The sequence below is a fragment of the Lichenostomus cassidix genome, chromosome 15 (genome assembly GCF_008360975.1).
Source record: "Lichenostomus cassidix isolate B80296 chromosome 15, HeHo_3.0, whole genome shotgun sequence".
Classification (NCBI taxonomy): Eukaryota; Metazoa; Chordata; class Aves; order Passeriformes; family Meliphagidae; genus Lichenostomus; species Lichenostomus cassidix.
Genome location: NC_139496.1, coordinates 10167532 through 10186494, shown reverse-complemented (window position 1 = coordinate 10186494; position 18963 = coordinate 10167532). Strand labels below are relative to the sequence as shown.

General features: G+C 44.3%; 1 protein-coding gene across 1 annotated transcript; it reads left to right on the top strand.

Moving 5' to 3' along the window:
- Positions 1-778: 778 nt before the first annotated feature.
- On the top strand, positions 779-15755 carry TMEM233 (transmembrane protein 233). Its single transcript, XM_085076114.1, has 3 exons — positions 779-1462; positions 8063-8197; positions 13892-15755. The coding sequence occupies exons 1-3, from the start codon at positions 1274-1276 to the stop codon at positions 13901-13903; spliced, it is 336 nt and encodes a 111-aa protein (XP_084932240.1). The 5' UTR covers positions 779-1273; the 3' UTR covers positions 13904-15755.
- The last annotated feature ends 3208 nt before the right edge of the window (positions 15756-18963 follow it).

Here is an 18963-nt window from a genome sequence, read left to right as displayed (position 1 = left end):
AGAACAAACAGATCAGGGATTTTACAGCTGCACAGAGCCTGTGCCTGAACACTAATGGCTACGTTGGCAAGCAGATGGAGCTTGGTATTTCTTACTCTTTCCTAAAGATGTACAATCTTTTCTTCTGACATTTTGATAGATCAGCAGATTCCCACTCCATGTTATATTCCACACATGCATCTGAGAGATGATTAATGTCTGTGACAGTGAAAATGCTGCACCTTTTTTCCTTTTAAAAGTCTTTACAGTGTTACATCTTGTACCATAACGTCCAGAACAGGGAAACTGTGACTCCATTCAAGTCTATTGCAAAACTCCAAGGGATTAAAAGTGTTTCATTCATAAAGCTGTAAGCACACCTTACTATTTTCTGTAACTTTCATTAATAAAATGTTCTCAGGAGGAGCCAAAGAGAGCAAAATCTCAGCTTCAGCCTTCATCTGATCAGAAGTCTCCATTTTGCTGATACAGGTGTGAAGGTTTTTCCAATATCACATAGCAGAAACAGCCTGTTCCTTTCTCAGTGTAGGCTGTCATGTTTTTCCTCATCAACTTGAAAACCATGATCTTAAGTTACTTGTTGTGTGGTTGTTTAGGAGGGGCAGGGGGTCCCATATATTAGGGTTTTAACGTAATATTTATTTCTTTGCTCACTCTTGTGTATCCCTCAAAGTGGATTTCCCCTTAGAGGTGTCATGTTCAGTAAGGACTGAATCACTTGCTAAAAAATTGATCATAATTTAAGTTCGTTAGTTTCTGTTGCTCTTCAAAGCATTTGCTAAGTTTAGCAAGAGGCTGTTTTGGGAGATGGCAAATTCAGTGCAGATGCTAGGAAATGCCTTTGGGTGCTTTACCCTCCTTGCTGAAGCAGCTCGGACACTTGGAAGTGCGAGTTTAAGAAGGCAGCGCAGTTCTCCCGGGGGTAATGCAAACTCGGCTGAAGTCCTCTAACTGCCAGCGCTGAAAAAGTTCCGAGAAGGCAGGAGCAGCCGCAGGTTCTGCGCGCCGGCCGCGCTGCGGCAGCGCCGGGCTCGCTCCGGGGCCGGGCAGGAGCAGCGCGGGGATCCCGCGGCTCTGGGAGCCTCGGCGGGAGCCGTCAGGCTGGGTGCTGCTCCCATCGCTCCCCGTGAAGCCACCCCGCGCCCAGACCCCGCGGCACCCCCCGCCCCGCCCGGCCCCGTCCCGGGGCGGCTCCCTTGGCTCGGCGCCGCTCGGTCCCGCCTGCCCGGAGCGCTGGGCTTTCCGCGCCGCCCGCCCGCCGCACCGCAGCCCCATGTCCGCGCTCCCCGCCGGCGCCGACATCAAGCGGGCTCTGGAGAGCAGCCCCGAGACCAACATCGAGGATGAGCTGCCCGACGAGCCGCCGCCGCAGCGGCCCAAGAACTACCTGATCCTCAGCATCCTCTCCTGCTTCTGTCCCGCCTATCCCATCAACATCGTCGCCTTCGTGTTCGCCGTCATGGTGAGTAGCACCGCCGGCTTGGGCTCCGAGGGGCGACCGCCGGCCCTGGCTGGGAAAGGGGCATCCAGCCGCCTTTGAGCCGCTTTTCTCGGGAGCCTGCGGACACCGGGTGAGGCAGCGAGCCTGGGAGCATCAGCAGGCGCGGCCAGGGGGTTCTCTGAGCTATCCCAGCAGCAATGGAAAACGAGGAGTGAAAGGCAGTTTCCAACAAGTTTTCACTATCAGGCTATCAGGCAGCAAGTTTATTCCAGTTAATGGGGTTTGTTATATCAACTAAGTCGCATGCTGAACTGGGCACAGTATCTGTGTGAAAGTGTCATCTGGACAACAGAAATCAGATTTGGTTTCTGCTTCAGCTAATCAAATATAATAGGAGTGCCTTTTTTCCAGTAAACAGCTCCTTTGATAGAGTTTGCTAGAATAATACAGATGATTGTAGGTTGTTGGCAATCACCCATATAAATTGAGTATCAAATACACTGAGAGAACAGCCTTACTCCTACAATCTGTAATTGATACGCATTGTCCTTAATAACCCAGCAATCCTGTTACCTTCCAAAGGGTTGTTGGAACAGAATCTCCTTCTCTGAGTTAAAAGTTGCAGAGTCAGATCCAGAGTTTTCTAGTCATATACATGATCAGTGTTATCAGTAATACTGCAATGTATTTCTGTTGTTTAGGAGCTGAAAAAAGGTTTAAAACAGGTTGTGTATTTTCATCCTTTTCTCTGACAGCCAAGCTGAGAAGGTAAGTAAAAATATAATTATTTCTTTTTGCAACTAAGTGTAAGAATAGTTAACTATGTCTAAAATGTCCCAAACACACACTGTTTTAAAACTAGTGAGATTGATGAGAAATCAGATTGTTTAAGTTTGAAAATTACTTAAAGGAGCTATTCCAAAGCCATCTTTCCAGTTTTTTTTTTTACAGTTAAGTATTAGCTGCCTTTTTTTCCCTTTTTTTTTTTCCTTCTGTATTTATTTTCTTTGTTGTTACCTTAACTATACAATATGCTCTTTTCCATACTTTAGGAAGATTTGTTTCTGCTGGTACTCAGCATCCCTTCTGTCCATGGACACTGAGGGTGCTATATAAAGTAATGAGAGCTGATGATCTGGGGCTGGGAGCATCTGTTCCCTGTGACAGTACTTTCATCAAGGTACTGGGGCTGTACAGAAGTTAACTGTCAAGGACAGAATTTGGCCTCTAAAGATTTTTGCACCCCATATGGAGAAATCTCCACCCACAGCCTCGCTGAAGTTCACGCAGGCTTTTGGAGTCAGGCATCAGTAGCTGTTACCAGGGGATATGTAGGAACCAGGGTGGGAAGAGCACTTCCTGAATGCTGAACAGCCTGTGCAGGGCTCAGCTGCCCACTCCCTTACAGGGGGAAACAAAAGCCTGACCAATAACCTCCCCTGTCTGTGACTAGCTTCTGTTTCAACAGCATCCTTCATCTATTCTGCTAGGGGTTAGGACTGAGATATGAGTAGGTTATGTTATTTTCTTTTCTTACAGAAGGTACTTTTACAGCCTGCAGAGCTTGCCTGGGATCTTGGATCAGAGATAAAGACCCCTACAAGTGGATACTCTACAAATTTCCACTTCTTAAAATGGGCCCAGAAGTCCTATTGGCTTCTAGAGGGGGCATGGTTCAGCACCCTGTGTACCTGTGTCATGTCCTCCTTAACTGTTCTAAATTCAGACAATGTTTTCACTCTAAAAGTAGAGTCAGGGCTTTAACACACCCCCAAAATAAATGACAGATTTGTCTTCAGTCTCTTCTGTCTCTTCTGCTGCCCCATTTACAACTCCAGCACTGGTTTCCTCACTTGGTTCTCACCTTTGGAGGCCCAGACCTCACCGTTACAGATCTTACCTCCTTGACTTTATTTTTAGAATCAACCTTTCACCAGTTCTTCTTATTGCAGTAATAACTTTTTCTTGTTCCTTACCTGTTTCTCATGGCAGGGGTCAGAGGAGAGCTGGCAGAATGGACATTAATGGCCTCAGTGTGTTGCTATATTGGCATTACAAGAGCCCTCCTCCAACGAGCCGCTTGCCTCTTGCAGGGGTGGGCATTGCTCGGCACTTTTGGCAAATGGAGTTCTGTTTTCCCCAGGACTCCTGGCTGTAGGATCACTGTCCTCAATATCCTTCTGCAGTTCCATCCAGATGCCATCAGTCCTGCTCCTTGTTGCTCCCAGCAGTTGGATCATTGCTGAGCAGCTATGTTGTGTTGCTGTGCCGTCAGTTGGCTCACTCAGCCCCAGAGATGCCTTGCTCAGATTTGTCCTGTTCTTTCTCACACAGGTGCAACCACAGGCATCAGGGGCAAGAGTCTGGGGGCAGATACCAAGTCACAAGGCCTGTGTGGCACAGGAGACTTCTCCGGTGTGAGGCTGGGGGTAAACACTGTGTCACTGAGCTCTTTGGCTCCTTGTCTGCAGTGGTGAACCCAAAGAGCTCTCAGTGAGCTGCCAGCTGTGTCTGTGTCTGGCTCATGGGATCAGAGCTAGAGGGAGGCTGTGGAATAACTCTGGGAAATGAATCAGATATTTCCAATGCCAGCACTGAGGTCTGACAGTTGAACATGTTTTGTTGGCCTTTCTCAATATCCCCCCTTCAGCTGTCTTTATTTCAAAGATCTCTATGCCAGACTAGTCCTGTAGTTCCACAGGGCCTTGGATTTGTCACAACTTCTGAGCAGTCTCTCCAAAGCTATTTCTCACTGATTTTTGCTCCAAACTCCCTCTTTCTGTTGACACATTTTTGTTTAATCATTTCCATGCTTCAAACAACATATGTGGTCAAGCTGTGACAATCTTGGCTCATCTGCCTCTGATAGTAACAGGTTCTTTGTCTGCATTTGTTGCTGTTGGATTCAGATGCCTTGTCTGTATGTGGGTTTCCCTAACAGACAGCAAACGAGAGGGTGGGGGAAATCATGGGGACAGCAAAGGATGGAATTTGCTTTCTCAGGGACTCACCACTTCTAACTGGGATCCTGAGACTTGTGCAGTGTGTTAGCTGTGACCAGGTCAGTGACCAGCAGAGTGACCAGAGTTTCTGTAGTTAGAAAGTTTCCTTGCAGAGTTTATTATACATCTCTTGTTAAGTAGCTTGTAAGTACCTGGACATCTAACACCATATGGGACAGCCTGTGCCCACTACAGGAATATTAAACAACATATTTAATATTCAGGAATGTTAAACAGGGCTCAGCAACTGCTGTTAAGGCATTTTTGGATGGCCTTTACCTTTGCAAACTGGTTTTCCCTCTGCAGCTCTGCAGAGCGAACTCCCCTCTCGTGTCCTGCTCAGCACCTGCCTGTTCTGAATTGCTCCCTGAGTCTCCCCTCTTCTTTGGAAGAACACCCTGTGAGCTGTTCTACAGTGAGGAGTCACCCTGAGTCAGCAGGTCTCGTTCTTCCTTAGGTCTGAACTAGAGAGTGTCTCCTTTCCAGGCACAGCCAAATAAGGTTCACCCAGCTTGCCTTGTAGAGCCCAGAAAATGCTGATCAGAGAACCTCAGTCTGGTCTGCCCAGATCTGTAAGAGGAGGATTTCTGAAGTAGCTCAGTCTCTTTCTGGTTTTGCTATGATCAATGCTCTGGGAGTGTGGAACAGAAAATACATATAAAAAGGGATTAATAGTTTATAGCTAATTCAGCACGTTTTAGTTCACATGAGGTCAAGTTGCTTTATTGTTGAACTAGTAATATTTTATAAATAGATGTGTGTGAACCTGGTGAAGTCACTGAGATTACTCAAGTAAATAAACAGCTGCAGAGCTGTGGCTTTAATTTAGTTTATGACCTCATAGCGAGCAAGGTGCAGAAACCTGAGAAATCATATGGTATTAGGTTGAAAAGGGGTGAAATTTGCTTTAAAAGTCGGACAGCCCAAATGTCTCATACAGATGCTGTGTTCTCAATATATTGCCCAACCCTTGGAAATAAATAGATGTAACATTTAAGGCTTTAACAAGTGATGTAACACTTAAGGTTTTAACAGTTGATATAACATTAAAGGCTTTAACAGTTGATATTATCTCTGTTTAATGTTGAAAACTGGAAGTTTGACCAGGAGCCCTTTGAAGCAGATGGAAGTAGTGAATTTCAAAAAGCTTTGCATCAGACCCCAACCACTCCCTCAAATCTCTTATTTTTCATTGAATGCTAAGTTATTTCACTTAATTTAAACCTCTTCATAGAGAAACTTTGGTCTCCTTCCTGTCTCTCCCAAATCCTATTCTTTATCATTAATGTTGTTTTCCTCTTCTTCATCATGGATTTGTATTAAAATGACATTATTTATTAAAGTTTGCATGGTGAATTATTTATGCAGTACCTGCAGAAATCACATGGACATTTTCCAGACTTCCTAAATACATTAGTAAAATGGCCCAGAACTGCAAGCTGGTGCTGTCAGGTCTTGCTTACAACTCTGTCTCAGTTCTGAGACCACATGCCTGGGGAGCTGAGTGGAGGGTGTTTGCAGAACCCCTCTGCAGATGCCATGCAAGGGGAGCCCTTTGACAGAGGGGAGCACAAAGTCCAGGGCTGGGGTGTCCATGCAGCTTCTCTGTGTTTCTCCTTGCAGCCACAGTCACACTGGTGGCTGCTGGCAGAGGCAGGAGGAGCTCAGGCTGCTCCAGGCCAAGCCAAACCATGTTTCTCCTCATAATCCTTTTAAAAACATTCCCAAATGCACTTTGAGAAAGCTCTTCTGCACCCAGGACTGCTGGGGACAGTGGTAGCTTATGTGAGAGGACTCTGCCAGCCCCCTTTGTGTCAGGAGCAGGGGTGACACTGTCCTGTTTGACCGTGTGCTCATGTCCATCTCTCATTTCCATCTCTTCCCTCTTTCCCCATTATGTGCTTTCCAGCCAACCTCAATGAGATCTCACAGCAGAGCAGAGGTATTAGTGAAATTCTTTAGGGACAAAAACCAGAGAAATAAATGTTTAGGCATGTGGGCTTCCAGGAAGGGAAGAAATGTATCAGTGCTCCCGTTAAGGACAAGAGTGCATCAGCATCTCAGCCTTTCGTAGACACCAGAGAATAAGTGCCTGCACTTATCCTTGAGATGCAATTCTAGGAACACAGGCTCTGTGTTGCTTTGGGACTGTCTGGGCTGGAGTGATCTCCTGCAGTGCTGACACCATGAGTGCACCATTAGCTCTGTGTGCTCACTAATCGACACAACACACACATCATGTCCCTCATCCTTCCTGTGCTTGGGAGAAATGGCTCTACAGCAATGCTCGGGATGCTCTGAACTTCATCCCTTTCCTGCTCTCCACAGTCTCAGCTCTTCACTCTCTTGTTCTGTTTTTGCTGCAGAAAGTGATTTATAACTGAAGCACTTTCATAATAGCACTTGGTGATACCTCATGCAGTCGTTTTCTAGAGGCAATCTGAATTCTTTAGTCCACAGAACAGTAATTTGATCAGTTCCCCATATTTCTCCCCCTACTCTTCCCATTTGTCTGATACTTCCTGAAATATATACAAGATGCTAAAACCCATGTTATGACTAATTTGATTCCCTGAGGAAGTAGGCTGAGACAGTTCAATAGTGAAATCTGATCAAGAAATCTGGACTCAGTCTTATGGTTTATGAACTCAAACTCTTGGGATTTTACAAAATAATTCTTAGGAATAATTCCATTTTTAATGCTTTGATAGCATCTCATTCTTGGGGGAAAAGAATTACTACACTGTGCTTAGACTCATGTACTGCAATACGTCAGTGTCATTCACTGAATCTTTTCCTTTGGAAATGGTTTGGTTAAACCAAAAAATAATTCAGAAAATCCTATAGTCTGTCTCACAAAAGCCTAGAAGGTCGGAGTAGTCCTATCACACATTGCAATCTGTGCATGTAATGAATATAAAGTATCTGTCACTGGTGGGTAGAGAGAAACTCAAGTCTTGAGATAATATGGGTATATCTGATGCCAACCTCGGGATTGATATGATAATAATTATCAGTGTTTTCCAGAAGTGCAGAGGAACACAATTTCTAGCCCATGAGGATGGCACTCAGATGTTTTGTTCAGATAACCTGTATTTCTTTGGTTTGTATTTTTTCCCACCACTTGCAAACTACCTATAAATTCTTCAAACTTTGTTTGGAAAAGTAAAACATTGGAGAAATAGGAAATTAGTAAGCTTTTTTAAGTTTTGCTGAGACTTTCTCTAAAAATGCAGCCTATTTATGCTCTCTTTGTGCTTATAGTCCTACAAAGAACAAGAATTTATCTCACTGCTAGTGAAGTGGCCAAATAACAATTCACATATACTACAAAATTATTTCCAAAGATAAAAGCCACTGGTTTATGCGAGTGGGTGGATGTTGGTTTGACAGCTTTTATGCTGGTGTGTATCAAATGAACAAAGCCTCACCACTGGAGAAAAAGGAGCTGTACCTTCAATGAAAGGCACTGAAAATGAGTGGAACAGAAAACCGGACTCCTTGGCAGTGGGCATTGATTTTTACAGACTTACTGTTAGTCCAGAGCCATCATGCTGCTTTGCCTACTGACTTTGTGATTTAAAGGACGAGCTGTGAATTCCCTGTTTCCCCTCTGCAGGCTCTGAACAGTTACAACCAAGGGGACATCGAGGGCTCCAAGCGGCTTGGTCGCAACGCGCTCTGGGTGGCTGTGGCCTCCATCATCATCGGCCTCGTCTTCATCGGCATCTACTGCGTGGTTCACTTCACCACGGTGAGCAAATGCTCTCGGAGCCCTCTGGGCAGGGGCTCCAGAACAAGACACCAAAGATTGCCACAATTACCTCTTTGTTTAGGGATGCATGTGTGTTTTCCAAAAGAATTTTTCTGTATTTTACGGTTTAGAAAATTCTGTTGCCTGTGGTTGAACACAAGCGACTCTGTCTTTGAAACAGTGGGTTTTCTAGAAACTCTTGCAGCTCCAATATATTTTTCCAATTTTGGCCAGATGCTGTTTGGTTTTTCCCTTCCTCAGCTTCACCATCTTTCAGACCAAGTGACCTGAGTTGCTTAAATTACAGGTAATAAAGTCCCCAGGTGCTAATTTTCAGTCTCACAACCTTGCCAGCCAATCTTTTAACTCTTGATGGAGGAGATAGCACTCAATTAATTACTCTTCTACTGTTTGACAGTAAAACAGGTGACCATAACTATATCAGAAGTGACCACAGATGTAATTCTGACTTGGCTCTCTGTGGAGTAAGGCCCCATTCTCTGTGCTGTGTTATTGTCCTGCCTTCCTACACCTGAGACAAACTCAGCAAATGAATCTCTCTAACACAGGGGTTACCCAGAAGGATTACTGGAAAAGAGGACAAAAGCAATGAGGGTATTGATATTCCTCCTTAAGGCTATGCAACAATATGTTCTTCTCTCCGCAGTATTGTATGCTTCCCATTAAAATAACCAATTTAAATGAATTTATTATTGGCTGGTTTGGTTGGAGGGCCTTTCAGTGCACTGCACAAACTTATGCATAAACTATAAACAGAGAACACCTCATTTACCACTGAAATGAAGGCATCTCCAGGGAGTGGAAGGGAGTAGCTGGTTAAATGTGTACAGCATTTTCATACAAAATTTGAGGTATAACATACTGAGCTGCAGGGAAGCTGCTGGACATGGGGTCCAGCTCTGTGGGATATTATTAGATGGTGCCGCAGACTCTGAAGCTTCCTGTGTATTCATTAATTTTCTATGCATTTTGCAAGCGTGAGTCTCTCTCTGGCTCAGCTTGTGCTCAGTTCCTTCAGCCCTCCCAGATTTAAACCCAAGTCCCTTCAGGCTGGGGGTGCCAAGTTTTGTAATTGACAGCAGCAGTAAATTCCTCTGTTCACCTCCACCACCTTACTCATCATTTCTCAGGCAAGGAGAGCAGCTCAGTAATTTTTTCAAAGTAGGGGAGAGAAGGGCAGTGTGAGGAGTGGCAGACAGCACTGGCCTGAAGCATTCACAGCGACCAGGCAGCAGGAAACCAGTATAATACAACTTTATTTTTCTTTTCAGGATTTTTTTAATTGGTTTTGGTTCTGGGGTTTTTTTTAAGAGAAAACTCTCTGTTGGGTGGAAGCAGCCAGGTGCCTGGGAACCCTCAGCACACTGCTGGGATATTAATTTCTGTACATAGTTTCCACAGAGCTTTCTTGGCCAAATGCTACCATTAATTTTATGAGGACTCAGGGTTTACTGGATTCACTCTACTCTCTGGCTTTCCAGCCTCTTTACTGCTCCCCTTCTCCCTCCCACTTGTCACCCTCCAGAAAGCCTTTCCTTCTAAAAAAGGATTTGATGGCAACAACAATCTTTTGATGTGAAAATGAGTGAACAGAAGCACCCAACTGGTCTTCCCACTCTCCATGCTGACCTGAGTCCCCTCTGTTGCCTTACTCCTGGACAATTTACTTTATACTAAATTGTCTTAGTCTGACATGCCATGAGTGTGAATGGCTTTGCCAGCTCCATTCAGTTATCCCACTCCCATTTGTGCCTTGCTCATGATTATTTACTAACAGCCACTTTGCCTCTGCTGAAGTGGAGTGATTGTAAATTATTTCTATACTAACTTTAATATCTGTTTCGGTAGTAGTAAGGTAGCACAAAATAGCCTTAATACAATAATATGACAGATTTATTTGATTTGATATTGTTAAGCACAGATTTAATGTTTTCATGACCTACACATGCATTTTCCCTGAAAGCTGGACTTCAGCAACATGCATGAAAAGCTTGAATCTTCCAAGACTGATTCCTGTGTACTTTATCCACTTGAAATTAATTAGCTGCCACAGTACCCAGTTGTTCCTGCTGACATTCCTTGTGGCTTCTTTTGGTCTTCAAAGGATAACAAGTCTCATTGCAAATTACCACTGGGAGATACTGCTGCCAGTATCAAAGATGCAAAGTGTACTGAGAACTCGAGTTCTTCCACAACATCCATCCTCTGGAAGGCAACAGAAGTGAGGCACCCAAGTCAGGCTGGCAGGAGGGAATCTCTATCAATTGTTACACAACTTTTCTTCTTGGTACAGGAACTTGAGTCAGGCTCAGCTGGCTCTAAAGTTTCCTTCAAAACAAATCCACATGCCTCAGCCAGGAGGAAAATATCGAGTCAGTGGTGTTGAGGGTAGAACTGGTAGAAGCTGCAGAGAGAAAAAGAGCAGGAAATTCCTGCTTTGAGCAAACAATGATGTTATACCACCGATAACACTCCCAAATGTAGCCCCAATAACAGTGGCAGACTTGGGAAGAGGAAGACCCTTTCACTTTTCAGAAAACCCCTACTTCCAAATGTCCTTGTGTGCCCTCCTTGGTTTGTTCAGTCACAGAGCAACAGTAGCACAGGAATAACAGCAGCCAACACCTACGTTTGCAGGGAAGAAACAGCCTTGACTTTTCATTTTGAAGATTTACTCAGAGCTAAGTCAGCTCAGGGCTTCTCCTACTGCCTTGGAGAGCCTCATTGTCTTAAACACTGGCATGTTATCTTTAGAAAACATATATTAAGAAATATAGCAATACTTATATACATATATATATATATATATATATCCTGGAACAGGGCCCACCCAACACTTGGGAGCCATCTACTTTCTGCAGTCATGCCCCTAAATGTAGGCAAGGGGAAGCCTTCACTTGCATCACTGGAGTTGACAGCCCAGCAATAAAACCTGTGTGCCTTGATCAGTGTAAAATGCTGTGTTCTTCACCATGCTGAGGACTCTCTGAGTGCAAAGCTGTGGTGTGCCAAACCAGGGCTGTGCCTCATTCCACACTGGGCCAAATTTATTCTTACTCTTCCCCCTTTGCTTGTACCCTCTCCTGTCAGCTTCCCCTGCGCCCCTGCCTTGCCAGTCCTGAGCACTGAGTTACGTTTCCAGGGCTTGCTCAGATGTAACTTTAGCTGGTATTTGTGTCACCACAGTCTGGCCCTGCATATGTGCTTCAGGCATGTTGTCCATCAAGAGCTGCGGTGAGAAAAGGAACGAATTTGCCTTGCCTGAGGAGAAATCAGCACAACCTGGAGCAATGCAGGGCTGAGTGCCACAGCCTGGCTGTGCACACTGTTTGCTCCCACCCAGCACCACTGTTCTCATGCTCCTTCATGAAGCCTCTTAGCAGCCTTTCCACAGATTGACATGGACTTGGAGTCAGCCTTCCTGTCTCTAAGTACTCTGTTCAGCAAAGGGTGGTAATTTTGTCAGTCAGGGAGGGCTCTCAAATCATACACAGTCTGTGTTTTCAGAGCAGTCTCAACATTTTTGAAGCAGATTCCAAATTCTGTTTTGGGTTTTGCTGACACGAGATGCCCTCAAATTTCATTTGAGTTCTGTTGGCAGGGTTTAGGGAAACGTAATCCTGGGCTGGATCTTCCTTACTTAGGAGATGTAGGAGAAGGAGATCCTAGGTATCCCAAACCATTTTCTTAACTGGATCTAAACATGTCATATTCTACTTCATGTGAGTAGTCCAGAACAACATTCAGCTCCTCACAGCACAGACTTTTAGACCATCTCTAATGTGTGAGTGACACTTCACAATGCTGTTCACGGCTGAACTACAGATCACACGAGTTTTGCCACCCAGCTGAGCCACAAGGCATTTCACATACAGCCCATGCCTTCTGTGCTCCTCACTTGTGAATCTCTGCAGTTAGGACAAGCAGGAGTGAGCCAAGGAGAAATGTGGAGGATGAATGAGAGGTGTTAGAGAGAAGTAAAAACTTCCGTAGACTGAGACAGCAACAGTTCTGATCTGAGGAAGGGTAGCCAAAACGGCGTGACTTTGGAATTTTATGCAAACTGTTACGATATTTTAATGCTTTCGTAGAGGAGCCTGAACTTCTGACCCCTTCTTTAATCTCACTTGATTTAGAACTTTGCCCCAGGGAAGCCACAGAAGTGCCACCTGTCAGCATGGCTTCAAAGGAACACAGAGCCAGCCAGGCTGTGTGGAAAGCACCAGCTTGCACTGCTCAGAATCAGAAGGGTCTTAAATCAACCATATGTGCAGTAATGCAGCATTGGTAATTCCAGGTAGAAGGAAAAGGGGTAAGCATTTAGACTGTGCACCAAGGACAGGTGTACACATACAGTTTCCTTACTGACTTAGAAATAATTCTTCGGGAGGAAAAGCATGTAAGATTATATTTAATATCTCTACTGTTCTGTTTCTGAGGCTCTCAGAAGTCTTTGCAGCCATTTCACTTAGTGACTGCCTGTCTTTCAGAGGCAGAATAAGCTGAAGGCCAACATGAGGACAGGGATTGCACAGCCAGCCTCCAGATCCTCACACTGGCCATCCTGTCCTCTGTACCTGACCATAAAAATAAACAAATCAGGAGGGTCCTGTGCTGCAGGGATTGACCTGCCAGTAAGGGATAGAGTTGCAAGCTTGAAGTCAGGGCATTCCTGTTCTTTTATCCACAATAATTCTCAGTGTCCACCCAATCAAGGAGCTCATATTGCTGTTTGTCTATTGGTAAGGGCACTCACTGATTATTTCCTTGATCCTTACCTCGTTTTACTGGATTTAAGTCCTCTACCTGTCTCTCAAGTTGTTCCCTCAGCTGGGAGGCTGAGCTGTGGCACACACATGCAGGTGCACCGACAATGTGATTATATCAGCCTCCCTTCCTTAGCAAACTACATGAAAAATCCTGCTCCAGCCATTTCATTTGTGCCCATTGTTCCCACAATGGATTCTGCTCAGTGGAGCCATGAGTAGCATCCAAGAGACAATCAGCAAAGGAGTCGATGCTGTCTGCAGGATATATTTATTGTGTAGTGCCTCGGGTCCTACATCTCTCCTTGAGGAGCTGCTAGAACATAGCTGCTTGATGGAGGAGATATCTCGGACTCCAGCACAACCCAGAATCCAGGGCTGGGTCAGAACATCCATGGGTATTGTCTGAAACCTTTCCCCTTCACAAGAATTTGAGGGGACTTCTCAGATCCTTCCTCTCCAAATGCACAAGACAGGTTTCCCAATCCTTTTAAAGCATGTTGTGTATTACTGTTGGATTTACCAAGTTCTCTGCTGCTGGAAGTGTTGTTCTTGTCTGACTGCTTTATGTACCACTCCAAGGAAGCAGAGATACTGTTTACCTCATGAATCTTTGTCAAATAAGAGCCTATTTCCTGGCAATGAAAGGCCATAACTTGCATTGATTCAGGTAACCCAGTTTAAAAATTCAGTTTGGATTGACAGATGACCAGTGTCATTAGAAACTCAGCTCCTTGATTCAAAACTGTATTGAACTGCTAATCTAGAGGGATGTTTGTTAAGAGAACAAGTGCCACTAATGTGGTATAATGTATCCATTAGATCTGTAAAATTAATAATTTAAACTCACAGGGTAAACTCTCTGTCTTCTTCTCCTTTAAACACACATATTTCTGTGTCCTTGCAGTATGCTATCTGAAGACCAGGACTGCACTTGGAGGATATCAACATGTAAACCTCTGGAGGCCGAAAAAGAAGAGATGGAAACCATTCCAGACTGTTAGCTTTGACCCTACAAGTCTGCAGAGGCATGTTGCTGGTGAATGAACTGATAGCCCAGTTAGTTAATCAGCATGGCGCGACCAGGTTTTCAAAATTATTTATTTATAAGACATCTCAGTATAAAGCAGCATTTTCTCTTTCACCCTAATGTATAATGAGATCTTGCCCTAAAAAAACCCAACCTTACTCTTTCTCATTTCCATGGAATGTATGCTGGATCCATGATGTTCCCTGGCTGACTCTAGCCAGACAAAGCCAACGTATCCAGACTGTTTATGGTGCACAGTGTAAGATCTGGTGCACAGCCCACTGAGGCTAGTAGGAGAACTCCTGTTACCTCTGGTAGATTTTGGATCAGATCATTAAGGATTTTTTTATTACTTTAAAATAGTCTCAACATGACACAACTGTAATCATGGGTTTGTGATTTTATCCTGCTCTGTGATTTTATAATGCCATGGGCGCACTCTGACTCAGCAGCTGCTTTCTTTTGTCATCCTCAGCTTTTAGAACTTTACCTTGGATTTTTAACCACCTGGGACCGATTTCAATCACTTGATTATTAAGAGAGACTGTTCTTCCATTGCATCCATATTTTTCTTAATAATTTATTTTTGGTTTGTTGTCTTTCATTGTTGCACTCCTTGACTTAGCTCCAGTCCTGCGTTAAAGTTGCACTGATCATATTTCCCTCTTTAAACTTCACATATGTAAAAAGTTCCTATTTTTTTTATCTGACAAAAGTTCTTCTTTTTAAATAGATGTCCTTCATCCCTTTGTTGTTGTGCTTCCAGCAAGGCACACAGTTTCATTGTGTTCTGCTTTGTTCATGTGGGTTTTGTTTAGTTCATCCTCTCATCTCTATGACTGGTCTGTGTATCACTGCAGTTCTGTGTATCACTGCAGTTAGAGATGGACAGACTTCTGCACCTTTACCTAGTTTCAGACACACTTCCTGATCCTAAGACACTACTCAGTCAGCAGCCTCAGGTTCCAGAACTGATGGCCTCTAAATTACTGCAGTTTCTTGATACCTTATGAAAATTTAGCATGGGACAGCTGTTTTTATTAGCTGGAAACTGTTTCATAGAATACAATTGTTTTGTCACGTGAGTATTCCATGTTAAAAGGAGTGAGCTCTGGTGAGCATTAAGATGTGGCTGCATCCTCAGCAGTTATTGCTCTGTTTGCTTTATTACTACACCTTCAAGTGAGTTGTGCCAACTTCCACTCCCTCTCCCTGCACCAACATCAACTTGGAACAACTACCCAGAAACCCAGGGACTTCTGCAGGTGCAGGTGAGAGAAGAATCATCTGTCAGAGGTTCAACTACCTATTAAAAAATAATTTAAAAAAAAACTCCCAGAAACCTTTACCTGTTAAAGCATATGCCTGGAAGTAGCATGTATTTTCTGTGCCTTGATATTATATTTTCAATGTGCTTTTTTGCTTTCCTTCCTGCCAAATTCTGTTTTTCATTGAAGTCAGTGAAGCATCACCTCTCCTTAATTACTGCAGTATAAAGCTTCACAAACACTGGTGAAGTCAGTTGATTTATTGAACATTTACACTGATGGGATTTGTCCACGTGGGAATCTTGCCACTGATTTTGATGATCCCAAGAATTGGCTGTTCTGTGAACTCCTCTTTGGTTTTTGAATACTATTTTAATGGTCTGATATGTCTTGTGGGACTTTTAGTAGCTTGCCTTATTATCAGATATGATAGAAATGTCATTGACAAGTGGAATAAAATTACTTTTAATTCATGCCCATTCTCGTATGTGGGAAGTGTCTTTACAAAGTTTTGTTGTCTTTTCTATTTGAAAGAGTAACATGCCTTTTTTGAACCCCTTGGACAGTTTCAGAATAAAGTGAATCACAGCAAAAGGAGGTTTCCAAAGTTATGTGGGCACCAGAGGGTAGGGATAGGCAACTTGAAGTATTCCTTTTAACTGCCCAGCAAGGGTTGAGATCAATAGGAGTTAGACACCTGACTTGTTCAGAGGCTTTTGAAACCCATACTGGAAATCTAACTTGGATCTTGTTGCTCATAAATATCTTTGAAGTCTCTCTCCTAATACAATTGAGAACTGAGCCATTGTACCTTCAGTGCTTCTGAAGATAAATGTTGGTACCTTACAGTGCTATTGATTGGTATAAAAATAAAGGCTTTATATTAAACCACTTAATGTGACAGAGAGGGGAGAATGCAGCAATTCCTCTAATGTCCTTAGTGCTTCTGTGTCATAGGTAATCTTATTTTTGCTTTACTAATGTACTGGTATTGGTTCTCTTCATTTATTTATGTTTACATAAATTTTCAACCATGTTTGGGAAGGGCAGCTTGTGCTGGAAAGGGCTATGGTCCTTGCACAACCACATCGTTCTGCTGTAGGTGTGACAGACCCATCCAAAGCAGGCACCAAGCACAGGGAGCCTGAATGACATCTCAGTGCCCAAATCAGCAAGGCCCTGCTGACAGCAGTGGGTGGGGCAGGCAGAATGCAGGTGTCTGTCTGAGGAATTTGTGCCTGCTTCTTATTTTGAGGGGCATGTATACAAATTTCATTGTCTCTGGAGATTATCTGTACTTCATTGTCATGCACCTGGATTTGGATTTGGTCCATTATTCTGCAGTGGATCTACCTTTTTTTTGGTAGGAAAAAACCCTGTTATATATATGTGCTGATTGATGTGATTTGATGAAACAGAGGGAGCTGAGAAGCAGTAAAATGTATTTCAACTCAACATCTGTGTACTGGATGCATGAACAGAGTCTTCCTTCTGCAAAGCTGCTTCAGGCTTCCATTTTTTGATGCAATGTCCTGCATGCTGAAGGCACCAACTGATGCCTCAAGTCCAGCTCTCTTTCCTTTCCTGCACATATTACAGGCAGAGACAGATGGAAACTTGAAATTGCTGGCCTCAGCTCCTGGATCATGTTGGCACCTTTGGCTTCTTACAAGGCAGCTGCATTCTGCAAAACAGCCCAGTGCACGTATCTTGATATGTAACTCTAGAAGAGGCTTCTAAATATAAGTGGGGGTTCTTTGCTGCTGTATGAAGGGGGTCAGCCAGACACTCAACATGTGGTGTAAATTTCATCAGGTTGCACAGAAAAAAAAATAATCTAGGGGACAATATGAAATTAAATTCTTAGGGTATTTCCCTGCAGGGAAACCCGGGGGGTTACAGCTTTCACCTGAAGATCAGCACTGGCCTTTCAATTTATGTGGTTGTAGCCAGGATGCCTGAGTGGTGAGGCTCCAGAAGTTGTTGTTTTTGTACCTCCCTTTGGATCTGTGCTCACAGCGTGTTCTGCCTCCCAACCTGGAAATAGGTTGTATCTGTTTGCTGCCACAGTGTCCATCACTCCCAGCATCAGTTCAGGTCCCTCTGCTGAGACAGTGTGCAACATCTCTCTCCAGGCTCATTTTGTTCCCCAGGCCCTAACTTGGTCTGTCAGTTATTTAACATGGATTTTATTAATTGTCTCAGAAGGGGGGAGACTGAAGCATCTCCCCCATTAGTTTTTACTTTGTGTGGTTGTGTGTGCACATACCCAAGAGGAGGCATTGGAAGGACTGGATTCCTCAAGGCAAGTAAATTTTAAACACAAGGAAAGTCACTGGATTGATGGGGGCCAAGCTGGTAAAGAAACATCCTGGTTACCTGCGAGCTGTTCAGGAGCCTTTGTGGAGGGTGTTGTTTCCTGGAGGGAAGAGTCCCTATCACCAAACCTTGAACAGATGTGGAGCCTACCCTGGCTTTGTAGGAGACACCTCCAGGCAAGGCTGGAGCCCTCAGGGCTGTGCAGGGTGCTGCCTGAGCCACAGCTTTCTCAGACTGAGCCCTCAGTCTTCCACAGGCAGCACTTTCAGGCTCAAAAACTATATCAATGTTGGTTTCCTCTTCCAATCCTCCCATCTCCAACCTCATTTTTAATTAGCAGGTCTGGGGAGGTGTGCAGTGCTGGAGCAGAAAAGGGATGCAGTGGTGTGTGAGGGATTTCTTCTGTGCACTCCCAACTTTCCGTTTCCCAAGCACAACGGCATGTTCTGCACGCACAGCCAGGACAAGTGTCCCTGAAATGTGAGTGAGCCTCTGAGGAGCTGCCTGACTTCCTCTGCAGCACTCCCCGGCAGCCTGGCAAAGTAGGCTAGATTCAGAAGCGACCTAAAAGGAGGAGGGGGCCTGGAAACAGATCACTCAGCCAGTGCAAAAGAACAAATCTGGGCCCCCCGAGGTAGAATGGAAAACTATAGTAAGAAATTTAACCAGAAGGTTTCTGCAGTGAAATTTATCCTGTCTTGAACTCCAGGGTAAGTTCTATTCTGCTCCCACCCAGCTTACTCTCCACAGCACACAAGAAGCACTTGCTCATGTGTCCTTTATAACGTGATTTATGGCATGTCTGAATCTGATCTACCAGCTCATGTCTGAGGATAGCTCCTCTGGGTTTGTCATCTCTCTCTGTAGGGCTGAGTCAGCATCATGTCAAGGGAGAAGAACTTTACCAGATATCAATGGATTCTTCAGGACTTTGAACTGCACAGTCTGAGGCTTAAGGCCACTGCATTTCTTTTTTGACACCTACTCTAAGGTAAGAGAAGGGGAACTTCCCTGAAATTGAGGTATCACACCAGAGCAGGCTGTGTGGTCATGGTGAGCCGTGGCAGCCTCATGTTCACATTTCAATCAGTATTCAATGGGGGCTTAATTCCCTTTTGATTTTAATCAAATAATAAGAGAAATAATCCAAATAGTGAAAATGAGAAATTCTGGCCTAGAGCACAGTGTTGGGTGAGTGTCATCCCTGACTTCTGTGCCTGAAAAGCTTGTAAAATCACTCTTCACCCCATCTAATCCAAGACATGCATTCCCCTAATACAGACCTCTCCTGACCTCAGACCTGTCCTGCCTGGTCCTTACTCTCTTTTAAAATGAGTCAGCTGATGGAGAGAGATGGTAAGT